The 21,069-nt window shown below is 37.8% G+C and overlaps 2 protein-coding genes across 6 annotated transcripts in view; one reads left to right on the plus strand and one right to left on the minus strand.

The window, feature by feature from the left end:
- The window catches only part of METTL25 (methyltransferase like 25), a 148,050-nt gene extending 134,265 nt beyond the window's left edge, over positions 1-13,785 (minus strand). For all 5 annotated transcript variants that reach the window (XR_004382318.1, XR_004382317.1, XR_004382316.1 and 2 more), the window contains exon 1: positions 13,463-13,785. Coding sequence is in view for 1 of the 5 variants with exons in the window: in XM_032854662.1 (XP_032710553.1) it covers positions 13,463-13,733 (271 nt within the window). In the remaining 4 variants the exon portion in view is untranslated. The remainder of the gene's footprint in view (positions 1-13,462) is intronic.
- On the plus strand, positions 13,733-20,846 carry CCDC59 (coiled-coil domain containing 59). The gene is made up of 4 exons (XM_032854664.1): positions 13,733-14,073; positions 14,953-15,262; positions 17,814-17,913; positions 20,361-20,846. The coding sequence occupies exons 1-4, from the start codon at positions 13,920-13,922 to the stop codon at positions 20,520-20,522; spliced, it is 726 nt and encodes a 241-aa protein (XP_032710555.1). The 5' UTR covers positions 13,733-13,919; the 3' UTR covers positions 20,523-20,846.
- The last annotated feature ends 223 nt before the right edge of the window (positions 20,847-21,069 follow it).

Raw genomic sequence — 21,069 nt, forward strand, 5'->3', positions numbered from 1 at the left:
AGTGCCTGATTCTTGATTTCTACTCAGGTCATGATCTAAGGGTTTTAAGATTGAGCCCTACACTGGGCTCCATGCTGGGCAGGGAGACTGTTTAAAATTTTCTCTCTCCCTCTCCTTCTGTCCCTTCTGCCCTCTGTCCCTCTTCAAAAAAAAAAAAAAAAAAAAAAAGTAGAAATAATTTATGCAGTTTAAATTTGTCTGATTAAAAAGACCCTTCTTCTGTGGCACCAGGGTGACTCAGTTGGTTAAAATGTCTGCCTTCGTCTCAGGTCATGACCTCAGGGTCCTGGTATCGAGCCCCACAAGGGGCTCTCTGCTCCGTGGGGAGTCTGCTTCTCCCACTTTCTCTGGCCACCACTCATGCTTCTCTCTCTCTCTCTCTAGTGCTCTCTAATAAATAAATAAAATCTTTAAAAAAAATGACCCTCCTCCTACAAAAAGAATTATTTCCAGATAATTTAATAATGGAATTATACTTCCAAGTCTGTCTTTGGTAGAAAATGCTGTAAAATATTAAGCAGTATTATAAAAGTTTATAAATGTAGGTGTTGTAGACAAAGGACAGATTCACTTTGTTTAGGTAATGCCTTTATAATCCATCCACAGATGCAAAGAGCAGACAATTAAGAATAATCATCTTTGGGAAATAACTATTGACAAAGAGGCAGCTGTAGTGAAATTCTGTAATAAACTGAAAATACTGTCACTTTTTAAATAAAAATAATAGTTGTCGTGGCACCTCACTAAAATGGCATAAGCAATCTTAAGAAACACATATAGACGAATAAAACAATAAATGTGGAACAGCTTAACATGCCAGGAGGGAAAACTAGAATTTTATTATGGAGAATTATAAAAACCCATGAAAGCAATACAACAACTGAAACACACACAGCTGGACATTTTAAATTTCAAATATAAAGAATGATAAGAAACTTATTTGAAAAATGAAATCAACTGGTTTTGGATAAAAACACTGGCACACAGCTGGAAATTAAATAATAATATATATTTTATTGATATATAATAATAATATGTTAAAACATCTAGATAGATAAAGCATTCTCTTGGGCAATGCTTAGAACATAGGATTTTCAAAGATCACTTAGTCTAGGAAGTATAATAGTATAATTCTCAGACTATGTCAAATGGAAAGAAACTAGAAGAAAATTCTGCTTAGAAAGGAAAACATTCATCTTCCCATTTTGTTTTGTACTACAATTACTGATTCTTTTCTCTCTCTATTAGAATGTGATTTTTTTAAAAGAGATTATGCCCAGTTCCCCTTTGTATTTAACCACAACAGCTAGTATCGAGTTATACTAAGAAAATGTTAAGTAATATTTGCAAAAATAAATCAGGATATAAAAATAATCATGATTCCAAAAGTTGTGAGGCTTAGGAACTACTGACCTATTCTTAATTCTAATGACCACTGCAAATTTTGAGAAATACTGAACTTGTAGAGGTAATAGAAGCAATGCTCAAGGACTGCTTATCTCTTCCTCTCACCTCTCAACTATCAGGAGGGTTAAATTCATTTCAATCAACATCTGGTCCTTACAGCCTAGAGAAGTGATAACTTATACTATTCAAATAAAATATGTAAACTAATTCTAAAAATGTAAGGCAGCAGGTAAAGGATTGAAGAGAAATGAAGGTGAAATTTTCATCTTAAATAGCTCTACTTGTGAGACCTTAAATACAATATATCTAAAACTAAATGCATTATTTCCCCCAAAGAGCTTCATCTGCCAATTTTCCTAATTTTGTCAATGGTACATTCATCATTATTCTTCAAGACATTTCCAAAATCAAAATCCTGGAATTATCTTTGATTCCTCTATTTCCCTAAATCCTACATAAGTAACAGTCACCAAGAACTACCAATTTTCTCTGTACAAATTCCTTTAAAACTCACTACCTTTGCATTTCCATTGCCAGTATCTTGCCCCAGGTCCTTATTTCAAATCTACAGACTATCACAAAAGTGACAGTGTCGCATGGAAGAATGATTCCAAATAGTTTAACACACCAGTCTCCAGAAACTGGCTGCAATGTTTCCTGATTTTATTTTTAGCTATTTAAAAATTTATGAATGCTCTGCTCTCTGTTCCTGTCTCCATATATGTCTTATAGTTTTCATCTTCACCCTTTTGCTTATACTGCTCTACCTATTGGAATTCCCATGTACTCTACACTCAACAGCTATATCAAATTTAACAAACATACAGTGAGAATCTACTATGTGGTGCTCACCAAATGCTAGAGACCAGAACTCACATACAAGGAATGTCAAAAGAAGCAAATCAATCTAATACAATGTAATAAGTGCTCTAATAAAGGAAGAAATAAAATAATGTACAAATAACTAGTTTTGTTACTAATTTAGTATAATTTGATCTGGGCTTTGATAGAAAATGAAAAAAGTGGACAGTTAGTAAATAGTAAATAATTAGTAAATAATTGGGGTGGGACAAAGAGTATTGCATGAACAAAATGAGGGAGGGGAAAGACACATGGCACATTAAGCAAATAAAGCAGCAGAAATATAAGGTATTTGGGCAGAGAACAGCAAGAGAAGTGCTGATAATACTATACCACAGCCTTCTACTTTCTCCCTTCGACTCTGATTGAAGATGTATCTTAAAAGTGAGAATTATTTCACCACTTTCATAATTAAAGTTGATCTGAAGTCAGATCATGTGGGAAGTTCAAAAACTTACTAACTTGGTTGACCCAATTATAACTGGTCATAGGCTTTTTCATCTCAAGATTCAGGTTGATCCAGGCCCTCAACATGATCATGAGCTTAACACCAGGGACTAATAAGGTTTGGAGATAAAAATTTTAAATCATTACATTCCATAGGGCTTACGAACAAGAAGCAACCCGAGAGAACTTTTAGCCAAGCGACCCATACTATTTTTGGTTGCTGGTCTCCTTCGAGAATGTGAAACAAACTCCTGAAATCATTTTCAGGGGCTACAAAGAAACTGACTGGAGGCCACAAACCAAGAGCCATAACCTCTAGTACTTTGGAGGGCCAGGGAAATTCAGACAGTGATGCTATCTAGGGGATGAGGATACACTTGAGGGTATAAAGAGAGCTATTTGCCACATAGAGATATGCAACAAAACAGCCAGATTTTTTTACTTTGTTTTCCAAGAGAAGCTACAATTCCGTGTGCGTGTGCGCGCACGTGTGTGCATATGTTAAATCTGTCACTTTTGAAATGTTGGCTAAAAAACCAGTTAACACTTAGCGGTCGTGTAGGACACATTGACGAGACTGGGGGCAGCTATTTTCCACCTCAGTCCCTGAGGAACACCCTAGGCAGTTACTTCTTAGCTGAGGAAACTAAGGCCTACAGTTAAATATCTGTGCAATATTCACAGCTAATCAGATTTAGCGATGGATTATCCAGGTCTTCTGACTCTGGGCCCAGTCTGCCCCTATCTGAGGGGAGTAGAATATAGAGAGGATTGCTAATATTTATTAAATGCCCACTCACGTGGTAGGTTTTAAATCTATTTCATTTACTTTTACACAGCCCCTATAGGGCAGGAATTATGATTCCCATTTCTCAAATGAGAAAACTAAGGCTCTAAAGCTGAACGAACTTGCACAAGATAAAAGAGCAGTAAAGTATAGGAACCAGGATTCAAAACTAAATGTAATGACCACAAAACCCATATTCTTTCTCTGCTGCCTCCTATTTGCTTATATTAACAGCTGAGGCTCCAGCTGGAGAAGAGATAGTGGATAAGGCCAGAAGATGAAGGACTTTATTCTATAGAAATGCAGACCTATGGATGGCTTTTGAGCAGAGGAATGACAGGACCAGAAGTATGACTCTGGAAGACAAATGGAGAGCAGTCTGAATGAAGAAGCAATTGAAATACAGAGTCAGAAGGCAAGAATAACAGCTCAAAGTGATTGCTAAAATTCTGTTGCAAGGTTTAAAAAGGAGGGAACAGAACTATTTGCTATGGGAATGGGAAGCAGCAGATGCAAGAAAAATTGAGGGAGAAGAGTTGACAGATTATGAGCTAGAGTAACAGGAAAAATATTAATGCCTCTTATAGAGAAGCTCTTTAACCACTGAGGTGATGTGGTCAAAAAACAAAAACAAATGCAGACCCTAGCAAGTATGAAGCCATGCAGGCAAGCAGAGTGTTTTTGTAAACCAGGAAAATAATCTAAATCATGATAAGGCATAAAGGCAGGTTATCATAATTGCAAGCTTCTGAAAGGTTAATGATTTGACAAAATTTAAATAAACAACAGTATAAAATGAATGTCTAAACACATAGAAGTCACTCAAATTTATTCCAACTGGCTAATGTGTAATTTAAGTAGAATGAGGGGAGAAATGCCACAGAAGAGAGGAATCTTCATGAACTTTGTTTTACTAAGCATCTTAATAATGGAAAGATACGGGGCGCCTGGGTGGCTCAGTGGGTTAAAGCCTCTGCTTTCGGCTCAGGTCATGGTCTCAGGGTCCTGGGATTGAGCCCCGCATCACGCTCTCTGCTCAGCAGGGAGCCTGCTTCTTCCTCTCTCTCTCTCTGCCTGCCTCTCTGCCTACTTGTGATCTCTGTCAAATAAATAAATAAAATATTAAAAAAAAAATAATGGAAAGATACAGGGGAGGGAGTGCCTGGGTGGCTCAGTCGTTAAGCGTCTGCCTTCGGCTCAGGTCACGATCCCAGGGTCCTGTAATCGAACTCCTCATCAGGCTCCTGTTCAGTGGGAAGCCTGTTTCTCCCTCTCCCACTACCCCTGCTTATGTTCCCTCTGTTGCTGTATCTCTCTCTCTGTCAAATAAATAAATAATTTTTATTTTTTTTTAAAAACAAAAAAAAAGCGTGGGGAGGATACACTAAAAACTAGAATATAAATTCAAGTTCTAAATGGTCTCACCTAAAAGGAATAATCTGAAAACACTTTCTATATATCAAATTAACAAAGTATGATAACAAATTACTCTGGGTTCCCAGATTTGCTTCCTTTTTTACTCTCCCTTACTTACAATTACAGTAGCAACCCAGGAACAGAGCTGACACTTGCCACTATCTTATGATGTCATATCATTTTCATACTTGAAGTCTCCTAAAAAGATCCAGAAAAACTGAAAAAGGGAAAATAGAGTTCAGGAAAATACATTAGGAAAGTGAATGAATAAAAGTTGAATACAACAGAGTAAAACAGATGACACCAATTATTTCTCTGTTGTTTTCATTTTATATTTCAAACACATTTTCTGGCTTCATGTGTTTTGAATTAAACGTTAGCACAATGTCAATACACCACAATCACCACCATCACCACCACCAACAAAAACTACTTAGGACAGCCAAGAAGCAATGTAATCTATTAAGATGCAATAAAAATAATTAAAGAGAAAGCTCAACAAAATAATAACCTATCACAGGCATACACTTTCTGCATTGTTCAGTTAAAATGATAGTAAATTAATTACACAGATGCTCACCAAAAGGAACCAATTCTAAACATTTATTCAGCATCCAATCCTGGAAAGGGTCATTTGAGTGACAATAATAAGAAACAGGAGAAGTAGCATATGGCCTCAAGAAGCTGGAAGAAGAGAGTCAAGAGAGGCTCTGGAGGCTCAGGCTGGGTCATAGAGCGGCCCTGGGCTTTGGCAGTCACCAAGGATGGCTTTGCAGGTATAGAAACTGGATTTCCTGAGAGCTGAAGAGGTTTTCCACAACAGATTCTAAACAAAGTTACAAGAAATTGAGATACAAATTTATTAATATGCAATGAGAAATATAATATTTATAATAATAACCCATATCATTCATTTGCCAGGACAGTCTACTAATTTAAAATTAAAAATAGGATAAAGACAGATATTCTTAAATAAAGTTTTAATCAAGCTTGATAACTGGTTGTCTCTGTACTCCAGATCTATTTCTACTTCATAAAACATTTTGGCTACTGTAGCTCAGACTATCATTTCTCTCTTATTTTTTAGAATAATTTTCCAGACTTTATGAAAACCAGTAAATTTCTGAAGACCAAGAGATGATTCATTTGAGAATATTTATATTTATATACCTGGTATTACTTCCTAAAGATACAGCCTTGTTCCCTTGAAAGGGGTATAACAAAATCTTACCTCTGAGATGAGACAGAGGAAACCCCTTTGTCCCATCAGAAAAGCATTTAGAGCCATCTTGCTGGTTTTTTCCCTGCAGATGGTTAATCCCACCTACATATGTAATGATTTTTAGAAATTTTAACCTGAACTGATGCCTATCTTGCTTTTACCTTCCAATTCTCAGGGTATCTTATTATAATTTGCAATGTACTGAAAGAAGTATGACCTTCTCACAAAGGGAAAAAATAATTACTGATTTCTATCCCCTCAAATTAAAATACTTGGAACAAATCATATATAAGTAAAAATAATAAACACAGTACAGACAGAGACTGTACCAGAAATAATAGCTGTCTAGTTCAGTACAACTTTTCAAGGGGTTCCTTCAGTAATACTCATTATAGTTCTATGCTTCACTTCATTCATTTTTTTGAACTTTATTTAAATTCAGTTAATAAACATATAATAAATTATTGATTTCGGAGGTACAGGCCTGTGATTCATCAGTCTTATATAATACCAGTTGCTCACTGCAACACATGCCCTCCTTAATGTCCATCACCCAATTACCCCATCCCTCCAGCAAACCTGTTTGTCTATGATTAAAAGTTTCTCGTTGTTTGTCTCCCTCTCTCATTTTGTCCTGTTTTATTTTTTCCTCTCTTTCCCTATAATCCTGTTTTGTTTCTTAAATTCTACATATCATTCCTTCTTTAAGAATCATTTACTTTCCTCATCTGTATGTCAGAAACTGTTCAAGATGCTGAGAATACAACAATGAAAAAAGCAAACACTGTACTTTGGTGTGTATATGACTAATGATGTAGTTGCAACTACAGACAAGCCAATGGACAATAACATTTGTTAATATGGCAGAGAACACAGATGTTATAGGAGGCATATACATTTCCAGAAGTTCCTGACAATTTCTTTCTTTCAAGGAAAGATACCATCACCACTAGAAGTATCATCACCACGACCATCATCATTTACTAGCCACAATTTACTGCACCCATGCTATATTCCGAGTTCTACATTGAGTGCTATAGTACATCATCTTTAATCTTGACTACAACTCTGCAAAACAGGTAAAATTTTACTTCTGAAAAAGGAAAAAAAAATCAGCTGTGACAGATAGATGTCAGTTTATAACTATCTTGGCACTGACATATAGGTCATACATAGGTCTTCCCTACTGAATACGAAAAATGTCATAGTATACCAATATCAGAACAAGGTCTGTGACCATGACTACTCCATAATCATGTCTGAGCACAGAGAAAAACAAGACCATTGTGCAAATATAAATGTTTCCATGCACATGGTGAGAAAGGAGGCCTTATGCCAATGGGCAGCACCAACTAACCACCAATGTGAGTGAGATATCATGGAAGCAAATCCACCAGCCTCAATCAAGCCTTCAGCAACTGCAGCAGCCCAGCCAACATCTTGACCGTGACCTCATGAGACCCCAAACCAGATCCACTCAGTTAATCTGCTCCTGGAATTCCTGGCCCATAGAAAGTGTGTGAGATTGTGTAGTTTTCAGTCACTTGTTATATAGCAAGAGATAATATAAAACATTAATATAACTGTGTGTCAATATGCATGTACTTTTCCAATTAAAAGAATTATGAAGTAGATCATATAATTAATAATGCTACATTTTCCTTTAATTCTTCAAGATTATTCCTAAGAGTATGCCTTCTTCTAGTTCTTTGAATATAGTTATAATAGCCAATTAAATCCAGCACCTGAGCCCAACAGGATCAGCTCCTATTAATTCATCCTCGCCCCCCACCCCAGGTCACACTATTCTTTAATTCTGTGAACATCGCTACTTAAATCCAACATTAGGGCTCATTTGGAATTAGTCTCCTAAGTATGAATCACACTTTCTGTTTCTTTGAACATCTAGTAGTTTTGGGTTAAAAAGCAGAATTGCAGATAATTTGTTGTAGTGAATCCATTTTGTTTTCCTAAGGGTTTTGTTGTAGTTGAAATTAACTCGTCTGGACACAAACTGTGAAACCTATCTCCCATCTGTGTGAAGCTCTGATGTTTCTGCTCAATTACCTGTTTACCTGCCTGCCCCCTGAGGGTATTCCAGAACCAGTGTAGTTCAGCAGTCAGACAACGATTTGGGAAGATTTTATAGTCAGATTGCAGGGTTCTCCCTCTCTGTGGTTACCTTGGTTTCCAGGATTCCCCAGCCTACATTTCCACTTGCTCTACAAGTGGAATTCTACTGCTCTACAAGCCTTGAATTCTTTCCTTAAATACACGAATTCAATCAAGCTTCTCATTTTTGCCCCCCAAGCTGTGTACACTCTGGGGAACATGTTCCGTCAAAGGTGCAGTAAAGTTACAAATCTCATCAGAAGCTTCTCTATCCCCCTAGTTTTGCCAGCAATTTTGATAGACTTGTATTTTAGATCTCAACCCCTTCTGTGGCTGTCCTGCTTCCAGAACGTACCCCTTAAATATCTATCTGCTCTATCTCTGAACTTTGCCATTACTACCATGATCTGGCAAGAATGCAGCTTTCCATTGCCAGATCCGTGAGCATGGGCTTGGAGCACAAAAGAAAGCAAGAAAGCCATTAACTCCCAGTTCTTACCCAATCAGTAGAAACCTTCTATGGTAAACTCTTTCACTTACCTTAGGTCATCTTCCAGAAACTTCCAGTAGTTGTTTTTTCTTGTTGTTGTTGTTGTTGTTTTTAATAATCTGGCCACTGTTTATCATTATTATCTGCTAGAGAAACTATCTGACCTCTTCAAATTGCCATTATGTGAACTTATTTTATTAGTCTCATATCCTGTCTTCCTGCTTCTACCCTTCCCTTCGGAAAGCCTCTTCTCCACACAAAAGCCAAAGTCATACCTTTAAAACATAAATCACATATCACACCCCCCCACAAAATCCTTGAAGAGCATTCTACTTCACTCAGAGTAAAGGCCAATCCCTCATATGGCCTGCAAAGTCCTATATAAAGTTGCCCCAGACCACCTCTCAAACCTTATCTCAGCAGTCTCACCTGGACCATTCTCCTGTGCTTCCGATACACCTAGCACACTCCAGTTTGCTCTTCACTTGGCCTACAACACTCTTCCCTTACTTAGTTGCATGACTGGCTCCCCTCACTTTCTCCAAGTTTGTTCAAATTTTGTCTGTACAGAACAAATTTTGTTTGTTTCTGTTCAAATTCTGTTCAAATTTTGTCTTGCTAGAGAAGACTTCCCCAGTTACCCAATCTAAAATAGCATTTCTCTCTATCACACATCCATCATCTTCACTTTCCCTTCCTTGCTTTGCTTTCCCTCATTGTACTTAACCACCATTGATCTCACTTACTTATGTACCATATACACATATGGTTTACTATACACTTATGCTCACTTAAACATAAACTCTATGTGGTGGGAATTTTCTTGCATCCAGTATCATAACTGTAGGGCCTAGAACAGAGCCTGGTAGGTAGAAGGTGCTCAATAAACAGGAGTCAAATAAATGAATGGGGTAAGTGCTGTTATCTCTTAGGCATTATTGTATTAACTCATGTTACTTTCATAGTACCCTATCAATAGGCACTATAATTACCCCTATTACAGATAAAGAATCAAAGCACAAAGATCTGAAGTCCAAATTAACAAAACTAACAAGAAGTAGAGCCAGGATTTGAACTCTGGCAGTATTATCTGCAAAGCCCACTGCATTAGTCTGCTCTGGCTGTGACAATAAAATATCAGACTGGGTGGCTTGAACAACAGAAATGTTTTCTCACAGTTCTAGAAGATGAAGGATAGAAGTGATGGCAGAGTTAGTTCCTGATAAAACTTCTATCCTTGGTTTGCAGATGGCTGCCTTCTTATTGTGTCCTCATATAGTTTTTCTCTGTGTGCCCTCCTGGTGTCTCTTCCTCTTCCTGTTGGATTAGGGCTCCACCCGTACTTATCTCATTTAGTCCCAACTGCCTCCTTAAAGGCTCTATCTCCAAATACAGTCAAAATGGGGAGTTAAGATTTTAACATATGAATTTGGGGGGGTCCCAATTCAATCCACAATACTTGTAATTTATACCCATAACACATAGTTTTCAACATCTTTTCTTTTTATTTTAGAGAATTAAGTAGGTTCTCTTTAGTTCTTTTTAGATGGACAGTGGAGAAGAAACTTCCAGGATCCTGACCAGGTCATACCATCACCTGGAAAGTGAAATCTACTAACATAGCTACACTCAGGATCTTCAGAAACAGGGTGATCTCCTAAAACACCAAATGATTGGGCCAAACATCTGCTAGTGTACTTTCAGACACTGTGCATTAACTCAGTGCAGCTCTGGGAATTATGTTTATTTGTAACTCCTCATACAGAACCAGCAGAAAACCAGATAATTCTTGTGAGCCCCTAATGGAGCACTAATGGAGCCCCTAATGAGCACCAGTCTCCTTGGTGATCCTTAAACACAAGGTGCGTGCTCCTACATCAGGGCCTTTGCACTTCCCTTTCAGATAGCTTCATGACTCATTTTTCTCCTTATCCAGGTTCCTTTTCTAGTTACCTACATGAATTCTTGCTGGAACAACCTATTTAAAATTGCAAACATACCTTCCTTCTGCACTGCCCCTGTCTATTCCTTTCTTTTCTACTTGATTTTTCTCTGTGGCATTAAAGAAAAAAAAAAAGAAAAAAGTCTCTTCCTTCTAGAATACAAGCAAGATGAAATAGGGGTTGTTTTATTTGCTGCTATTTCCCTAGCTCTTAGGAAAGTGATCCTAGCACACAGCAGACACTTAGTAAATGCTTGCTGAATGAATGAACCTCCCCAAAGTAAAAGGGCTAGTAAGTGGTAGAACTGGAATCTGAACGACATCTGAACAAAAGCCTAAAAATTTAACTGCTAAATTATGCTGTGCATAGCAACCATGTGATGTAAGCTTTAATAAGACACAAATATGTTCAAAGAGCAAAAACTGTTCTTCTCTGACACAAACAACAGACCTCATATAGTGATTGAGAAAACGCCGATCTTTAATCTGTGTGAACAAAAATTAGTATTCCTTACAAACATGAATTATAAAAATTTCTTCTTTTTAATAGTAAGGCAGCTGGCCATTTGTACAATTGAATATTTTGCATAAAAGTTTGCAGGGCCAGAAACATTTCAAAAGTAAACAATGGGTAGTCTAGATTCCATCATTGGATAAATAAAAAATTGGCTGTAAGGTTTTCCCAAAAGATAGTAGTATATTATTCCTAGCCCCAAGAGAATGAGTTAGTGGTGTAATTCATTCATTCATTCATTTGGCAAATACTATTAACCATTTACACTGACCGCGCATCATACTAGGGATACAGCAGTGAACAAAACAATTCTTACATTTTTAAAGGGGAAACAGTAAAAATGAAACAAACAAACAAAAAGGAATGTATTCATATCACAAAAACATTGGTTTAGAAATAAATGGCCTTTGTAATTCACTCCTGAATAATTCAGAGTAAACTTTTCTCACAGCGGTAGAAATCTCAGATGACCCTGGTTTGAATCTCCATTGCTGTGACCCTGGGAAACTGCAAACTTCAGGCTGCAATTTCACAAATGGGGGAAAATAGAACCCATCTTGCAAGCCTGATATATGCTCAATGTTAAATGTTGAAAAAGAAAATATGCAAGAAAATACTTAGCACACTGCAGGGTAAATAATAAATGTCAAATAATCTTATTATAAGGATATATAAACAATTTAATTCTTCCATTTTGTGAAACCCAATATGAAAATCTTGGGCTGCATATTTAATTACAATTTCCTTTCATTTTTGAGAAGCTATCATGAGTGCCTCATTAATTCATCCATTCAACAAATGTACAAAGCCAGGTATTTCATTAGGTGCTACAAATACATCAGTTTACAGGACACACACAGTCTCCACACAACTTGGGAGACTGTGTGTGTCCTTATTACCCAGTATAAGTACTTATTGTCCTTATTACCCAGAATGAGTACTGGGTATTATGAGAGCAAACTGATGTCTAACTTTTCAACAAGAAATAGTAACTTTACTTTCTTTCCTTCCTCCCTTCCTTCTTCCCTCCCTGTTTGTTTGACAGAGAAAGAGCACAAGCAGGGGGAGCAGCAGGCAGAGGGAGAGGGAGAAGCAGGCTCCCTGGCTGAGCAGGCAGCCCGATATGGGGCTCCATCCCAGGACTCCGGCATCATGACCTGAGCCAACGGAACACGCTAAAGACTGAGCCACCCAGGCGCCCCAAGAAACAGTAACTTTAAACCCGTATTTACCAAGTCCTATTACAGGAGGTCCCCCCCGCCCCCGTGGTACTTAGCGTTTTGGAAAATGCTCAGTGAATAAAGTTCACTACCAAGGGCAAAGTGCAAAGTTAAGAGAAATCCCAGAAGCCTCTTACGGTGTCCTCTCATCATTCTATTTCTAAAATGGACTCACCCTAGCAGAATCTAAGTTTCTCGAGGGCAAGAAACCCCAGAGCCTACGAAAAGTAATGGCACATAGCAGACACTTTGTAACAGTTTCAAGCGAACCAGTACATATTCCAGTTCTTCACTACTACCATCCTAATCCCTGATCTAATCATCTCTTTCTTGTACTACTGAAAAGCCTTCTAACCGGCCTCAGTTGTTGCTCCATTAGTCTGTTCTTCAAATAACCAAATAACTATAAAAATTATTTTCTTCAAATGTGAGATTAAGTCCTTCCGAAGGTTTCCCATCACACTGATCGCACCTGCCGGGTTCTAGCTATTTCTACTTTCCTCCTGAACCTCAACCAGCCCCGCTCCTCTGTGCCTCTGCGGTTCTCAGGACCTGAAATTCCTCTCCTGTGGCTCACGGCAGGCTGGCGCCTTCTCCCGCTTCTGACCACCTGAATTAAAGCAGCCTCCCACACAACCGCTATCACATTTAACTGTTCTTATTTTTTCTTGACATTATCAACATCTGAAATTATCCTGGGGTGTTTCATTAAGTCTTATCTTCCGCCGTTCCCATGAGGAATCTATAAGCATTGTTCCGCTTGTTTCCCTCCAGTCGAGAAATTGTCGAATTACTCAACACCCCCAGCGCGATTTCCAGTCCTTTTTAAATTGGTAAATACACAGGGACCCAGGGATGATCGCGATTACCCAGAAGAACGTCCCAGGCCCACCCCGCCACGAACCTGACTCCACTTCCGCTGCCCCCAAGCCAGCCTCCGCCCGCCCTTCCGCACACCCGTTTCCGCTTTTCTAACGCTAGGGAGACGCTTTGTTAGGCAGGACCGTCTCTCCTCCCAGCCTGTCCCGCCCACCTGCCCTTTACCTGATTGTCTCTCGGCTTCCGCCAGGAGGCGCGCCTCCAAGGGCCCGGCCTCGGCCTCAGCCTCAGCCTCAGCTACTGACTTCTTCAGCACCCCCAGCACGGTCTCTGGGGGCAAGTCGACCAGTTGCTCCCACACGGACTCCGTGTAGAAGTCTACCGTATGTGCATTGGAAATGGACAGGGCTTTCCTCAGGAACTGCAGCAGCTCCTGCAACTTGGCACGCAACGCGAACAGGTCCTGGGTCACTGGGAGCGGGAAAGAAGCCGCCATAACGCTCACCCTCCGAGGCTGTAGGTGGCGCAAACGTAGCCGCAAGGCAAGGACTCGGTCGTAAGTAACAAAGACCGGAGGAATAGAACTCCGATTTGGACTTTAGATGGGTGATGGATTGCTTTTGTCTCATGACGTATTTTAACAGCGTCCGATACGTTTTTCTGGCGACTTGGTTGGTGTGCCATGGCGCCGGTAAGGCGGTTAGCCGAGTGGTCAACAGGGGATTTGGGGATGCATAGCCAAGGAGTTTCTTCGGTCGGATTCAAGAATAAGAACGTGAAGCAGAGGACTTGGCGATCTAATCACCCGCAGGCCTTCGTGGGGAGCGTTCGCGAGGGTATGTAAGAAGACAGCCTTTTACAAATCTTAAGGCCTGCGAAATTTTAGGATACGCTACCCGCCGAAGCAGGGAAGAAGGATTTAGGAACCAGACCCGGCCCCCCTTAGGGCAGAGGAAGCCATTCTTAAACCCGCTGAAGCCGTGGGCTTCCCAGAACTGTGAATGGGAGGAAGAGTTAGTGTTGCTAATTGTAATTCTTTTAAGTGTCTCCCTCGACTGAACCCCATTCTTAATCAGAATTATTTTTCTCTAGAGTTTTCCGGTGAAACCGTAAGCGGAGCATCTATGGTTCCAAAGCATTCCAGTCTTTTATTACTGATCTTTGCTTCGCTTTAGTTTGTTTTTGTCTTGCTGTCAGCAAGTTCCCTTGAATTCTATTTGGGCTGTATAAGTCTTAAGGAAGTTCAACTTTCTCATAACTGCTAGCTGTCCAGAAAACCATAGGCCATCTTTCTTGTAGGAATTACTTTAGAAAATAAGTCGTATAGTGTTTCTCTAAGGTAAAATTATTGATATGAGGGTTTTTTTTTTTTAAGTATTGAAAATGAGGATTAACTTTTAGGTGAATTAAAGAATTTGTTTTGACTTTGGGTGCGGTAAATTGGATTTGTGCAACACTAATCATTTTCTCTTTTTTGGGCTTATCACTGAGCGTGCATGACTGATGTTAGACAGGTGTTTTTGAAAAGGACCAACATACTATTCATTCCGTTACCTTAAGCTTGTTTTCTTCAAATGACCTTTTAAAGCAAATTAGTGTAATTCTAGCTTCTGAATGTGATGATGTAAGAAATTTTCCTTTTTAAACTAACAGCTACATTTTTTTATGCAGTTTATTTTCTGAGAAAGTAATTTATGGCTGATACTCTTCAATAGGACAAGGCTTTGCATTCCGAAGAAAGCTGAAGATTCAGCAAAATTACAAGAAATTGTTATGGAAGGAAAAGAAGTCCCAAACCTCACAGGAATCCCAGTTCACAGACCGATACCCTGAGCATCTGAAACATCTTTATTTAGCTGAAGAGAAAAGACTCAGGAAGCAACTTAGAAAAGTTGAACAGCCTTTGTCAGAAGAACAAGCTCATCAGCCTTCGGGAAAGGAACAGTGTGACATCGACCAAGCTTTGTCAGAATACTGTAGTTTTGAGCAGCCTCGGTCAGCAGAACAGTGTAGCATTAGAATGAAGTATGTATTATCTTCTTTCCAAATCCGTTTTTAAGATTTGTTTATTTATTTTAGAGAGAAAGTGTGAGTGGAAGGTGGGGAGGGGCAGAGGGAGAAAGAACCTCAAGCAGACTCCCTGATGAGTGCAGAGCCCACCCAAAATGGGGCTCAGTCTCAAGATCATGAGATCATGACCTGAGTTGAAACCAAGGGTCAGATGTTTAACCAAAGCCACCCAGGCACCCCTCAGATTGTTTGTTGTAGATATAAGCAGTGTTTTATGAAATAGATTATAGGACAGATTATGGAATTGGAATTTTTCTCATTTAACGAGTTATAGAGATCACAGTGGATTATGCAAAAATATTTTCAGGGAAGCTTTTAGCTTAAATGAATGCGTTAAGCTAGTTTCAGTTAATGGAAGAAGTAATGAAATTGGAATGAAAAGATCTGGGTTTTGGGTTTCAGCCTCTTGAGTATATTTAATTTTGGGGGACCATGGTTAACTCCTGTTATTAATACATGTTTAAAAATACATGTCTCAAACTAACTTTTGAGAGGTATTATAATGTAGGGGTTAGTACCAGACTCTGGAGCTGGACACATATTGGTACCTGGTGTCCTCTTCTCTGAAATAGAAATGATAATAATTAGTATGTAATTCAGAGCTGCCATGTTTTACAATTCTAGAATGGATTATTCACAGAGATCCCATGGTATCTCTGACCCATCTCATGATGTTGGGAAGTGAGTTCATTTATATAAGGTACTTACAAAGGTGTATGGCACATAGGAAGTGCTTCATGGATGTTAATTGCTGCAATTAATACTATTCTGGATTTTGGGGGCTCCTGGGTGGCCCTGTGGGTTAAGCCTCTGCCTTCGGCTCCAGTCATGATCTCAGGGTCCTGGGATCAAGCCCCGTGTGGGGCTCTCAGCGGGGAGCCTGCTTCCCCACCCTCCTCTCTCTCTCTGCCTGCTGCTCTGCCTACTTGTGATCTCTGTCTGTCGGGTAAATAGATAAAATCTTAAAAAAAAAAAAATACTATTCTGGATTTTGTTTCCGGAGGACATAGACTTGGTCACAGTTAAAAAACAAATGGCACAACTGTATAACACTTTGGTTTTATAAGATCTAACTTACGAAGCTTTCTCTACACATATCTCAAGTTAAAAAACTGTTGAAACCTAAACCAGCAGAAAATTCAGCTGTTACTTGGGACTGTAACATTTTAGTTCACTAAAATACTGTGCTTTAAAGTTACTAACTATTTGTGGTAAAAGTAACAGGAAACAAAGCCCTAGGAAAAAGTGTAATGGATGTAGAGACAGAAACATTAAAATTCAATTTTTTCAGTAGGTTTGTGCATCATATTATTTAATAATGAATGTAAAGCTCTCGCAAATCTAGAATTGTAGACTTCAGTTCTTTGGCAGTCTGCAAATGTAGATTATTATTCCTGGTAATAACTGAGGTGAAGGTTAAATCATGAGACATATGAAAGTAACAGTCATATTCTTAAAGATTACTTACTTTGAGGTAAAAGCAGGAAAAAGCCATTGAAAAAGTTAAATAGAACTGTCATAATTGGAGAAAGAGGGTAATACAGAGACAGTGAAGTCAGCAGAGGAAAGTTGTGCAAAGTAGGGATTGGTCATCTCTCAAATACTGTAGAGTCCAGGAAAAATAGGACTGAGACCAAGTCTTTGAATTTATGGTCTAGGTAATCATTGGTAACTTTGGAAAGATTTTAATAGATAACCCTTACTAGGATTTTGACCTTGCATCCTTGTGGCATCTGAAGCCATGGTGATGGTTATAACTGTGGCATGAACTGTTCATTAGAGAGAGCAAACACCAGATTGCAAAGAGTTAATGAGGGACTGTGAAGAGAAAAAAAGGAGTGAGTGTGAAGTGGTCATCCATGACTGAGTAGATGAATTAAGAGATGATCAAAGCACTTTGGATTAAAGTTCATTTCATCTATAACTTCTTTCACATCCTTCAATTTGATGCATTTTCCAGCCTGTCATTTCTGCCATTGTGCTGGTTTCCTGTTTGTTAACATTTTAGGAACTTTCAAAACTTTTTGTATTGTCTCTGGTTTACTATTTCTTCAAGAGTTCTCCATTTACCATTTTTTAATTATATTTTGAAAGCTGTAACTCTATTTTTAGCATATTATTTGGATATTTTACTGTAAGATTTTTGTTTTCTTTTTGCCAGCCTCTCTTCCCTGCTCTATTACTTTGCATCACTGAGATTTTACTGTGCAAGTACTATATATGACGTAATTACTTCATAATTTTGGTTACGTCACTTTTTTTTTTTTTTTTTTTTTTTTTTTTTTGATTTGACAGAGAGAGATCACAAGTAGACAGAGAGGCAGGCAGAGAGAGAGAGAGGGAAGCAGGCTCCCTGCTGAGCAGAGAGCCCAATGCGGGACTCGATCCCAGGACCCTGAGATCATGACCTGAGCCGAAGGCAGCGGCTTAACCCACTGAGCCACCCAGGCGCCCCGGTTACGTCACTTTTTTAATCTTTTGACTTACATATCTTTATCTTTAAAAGCTCCATTACTGTTTCAAAGAAAAATAAAAAGAAAACATCGAATCAAAAAGCACAGGAAGAATATGAACAAGTACAGGCTGAGCGTGCTGCTAAGAAACAAGTAAGATCTTTTAAAATACTTAACTCCTTTTTTGAAATTTATTCTAAACATAGCTGTATGTAAAGCTGTGTCTCTTAGTATGTCCATATAGTATGTCCTCTGTAAATATTTGCTGAATAAATGAGTAGTTTGAGCAGAGCTGGAGAATTTCAACAGTCAAATTCTTTGATTGTTTATATTATTTTTGAGAAGAGATACTAGTTGGTCAAGAATGGGATTTTTTAAGATTTTATTTATTTATTTATTTATTTGAGAGGGAAGAGGAGAGAGAGCACAAGAGGGGGCAGTGTCAGAGGGAGAAGCAGATTCCCCACTAAGCAGGAAGCCCAGTGCTGGACTGGATCCCAGGACTCCAGGATCATGACCTAAGCCAATGGCAGTCCCCAACCAAGTGAGCCACCAAAAATAGGATTTTAAAGGTTGTGAGCAGATGGGGCAACATTTTTCAAGGATATGGTCCAAGAAGTTGCACTTTTAACAACTGCCTCAAGAAATTCTTACTATAATAAAATTTGAGACTACTAAGGAAAGTGTAAATGATTATCATAATTTTACATTGAAATAAAAATCGGAGGGAGGTCTTAGAATAAAATATTTCTTTAAAGTGTCGATCTTGCCTATTAAAAAGCTTCGTAGATTAACAAAAAATAACCAATTTTTATTATTCAGAAACCCATAATTAAAAGTCTTTTTCAAATGAGTACAATCAAATTATCCACAGCTTCAACAAAATTTTGTTTAATCTGTGGTTTTTATTTTTTGTATTGAAGGTTTATTAATCTCTCACTTTAAAAAGGATATCACATCAATCAAACTACTTTAAAGATCATACTGACATAATTTATTTTATGTCTTAGCTTTAGAATTTGTATAAGAAATCTGGAAGTTTAACATCTAAAATTCTCATGATTATTCTTAAACTGGTAGACTAGGGTGAAGCAAAAACATTTCTCTATGTAAGTAGTGGACATTTGTTTCATAGTTAGTTACATTATATTCTTTTCTAACCAACCATCTGACATCTGCCACCTTTGTAAATAGTATACCAGATAAGGTAAAGCCCATTATACTGTAAAACATTTAGTATCCTTTTAAAATTTTCTTTATAAATACTAGGGCTATGTAGTCATGAAAATTGACAGTTTCTTAGAACTTCAGATACTGAATGTCAGTATAAAAAGCTGTAATGCCCAATCACGAGAAATCAAAGAAGCACCCATAACAGATGGTAAGACTGTTTAATTTACTTTTTTCTACTTTGTTTAGAGAAACTCCAGAGACGTAAACTAGATTGCCATACCTTAATTCATAAATAAGTTCTAGAACTTTTGTGCTTAATAAAATAAATGATGTACTGAGCCATAGATCATAAGTTTGAATGCTAATCAGACTTTGAATTCACGAGATCTGGATATGAGACTTGCTGTACTGAGTATTTGGGATTTGGGGCAGGTCACTTTCAGTATCATTGAGAATTAGCTCCTCATCTGTAAGATGAAAGTAATGGCCTAGCATGAAAGTTTTACAAGAATGGAATATGCTCTTATGGGAAGGCACTTTGATAATTATGTTACCATGCAAATACAAGCTGTGTCATTTGGGGGCTGTATATGTTACCAGGGAAACTACAAAGCAGGGTACATATTGCATTATTTAAGAACCTTTATTTAACTTTCATATTTAATTTAGTAAAATGTAGTAAAATGTTCTGCATTTCAAGTAGTGTTTTTCAGGTTTACATATAAATTTGAATTATTTTCTTATGCTCAAATGAGTGTGAGTCTTTATCTTAGCAAGTCAAATGAACGTGATAATTCTTTTTTTTTTTTTTTTAGGTTTTTTTTTTTTAATTTATTTGACAGATCACAAGTAGGCAGAGAGGCAGGCTCCCTGCTGAGCAGAGAGCCTGATGCGGGACTCGATCCCAGGACCCTGAGATCATGACCTGAGCCGAAGGCAGAGGCTTTAACCACTGAGCCACCCAGGCGCCCCGAACGTGATAATTCTTAATCAAAATCATAATGCCTAGCAGTGTTTTGCCTAGTGTATAGTCAGTAAATGTTTCCTGAATTAAATCTGTCAAATGGCAAGTTAAAAAAAAATACCAGATATTCTAGAAGTGAAGATTTTTGTATTATATGGAGTAGATAATCTTTAAAGTCTCTTCTAACTCTAGAAGATTAATTAAATGATGAAATCTTACATAAATATGCCTTCTTTCCTCTGTGCTCTAATTTTAGTTGTATTCAAAGAATTAAAAATATGTTACAGCATTTATTATAGTGTAAAGGCAAAAGTACACTACTTTGGTTACAGGTAACCCCTCCCATTTTGCAAAATATAAGACAAGCCTAAAGCATTTGTATGGTGATAGCTATTTCAACACAATTACTGAAGTATGTCTGTTGATTGTTACTAATGGAAATTACCTATGTTAATAATTTTAGGAATTTGAGAAGAGAAGACAAGAGAGAGAAGAAGCTCAGCGGGTCTATAAAAAGAAGAAAATGGAAGCATTCAAAATACTGAGCAAAAAGACTAAAAAGGGGCAGCCAAACTTTAATTTACAAATGGAGTATCTTCTTAAAAAAATACAAGGAAAATATTAAATCAGATATTTTCTTAATTAAGGATGAAAATATCTGCCCTCTGAGTTCTTTTGTATTTGTACTATACCTCCTAACAGTTAACCAAATTTGTTAACATAAAATAGACTGCAAAGCTGTACTAAGTATAAAATATCCAAATATTTTTATTCTTGTGAAAGAAAATTTTCTTTGTATGCTCTACATAATATGTTTCTTATGTATTTGCCTTTGAAGGAAGGTGGCTCAAAGAACTGAAAGAGCTTCTCTATTTGAACATGTTTAAGCATGTAATATTTTTATGCCATATGAAATTCAGATGAAATAAAATGTTTGAAATTAACAGAGCACAGCTTTCAATGAATCATTTCAATGAAATGCTTACATTTAGTAATGAGCTGTTAGGGTTTTAAATTCAGAAACCTGAAGGCAGGCTACATGAATGCTGAAGCTACCTTCTACCCCCATTGTATTACCACATGGTCTTTATAAAGTAAGAGTTTGGTGTAAGAGTTCCTTTTGGTATTTACAAACATTCTCCTAAGTGGAAGCACATGGCTTGTTGGTGTCA

This window comes from Lontra canadensis, unplaced genomic scaffold (genome assembly GCF_010015895.1).
Source record: "Lontra canadensis isolate GAN:19392208 unplaced genomic scaffold, GSC_riverotter_1.0 scaffold9, whole genome shotgun sequence".
NCBI lineage: Eukaryota > Metazoa > Chordata > Mammalia > Carnivora > Mustelidae > Lontra > Lontra canadensis.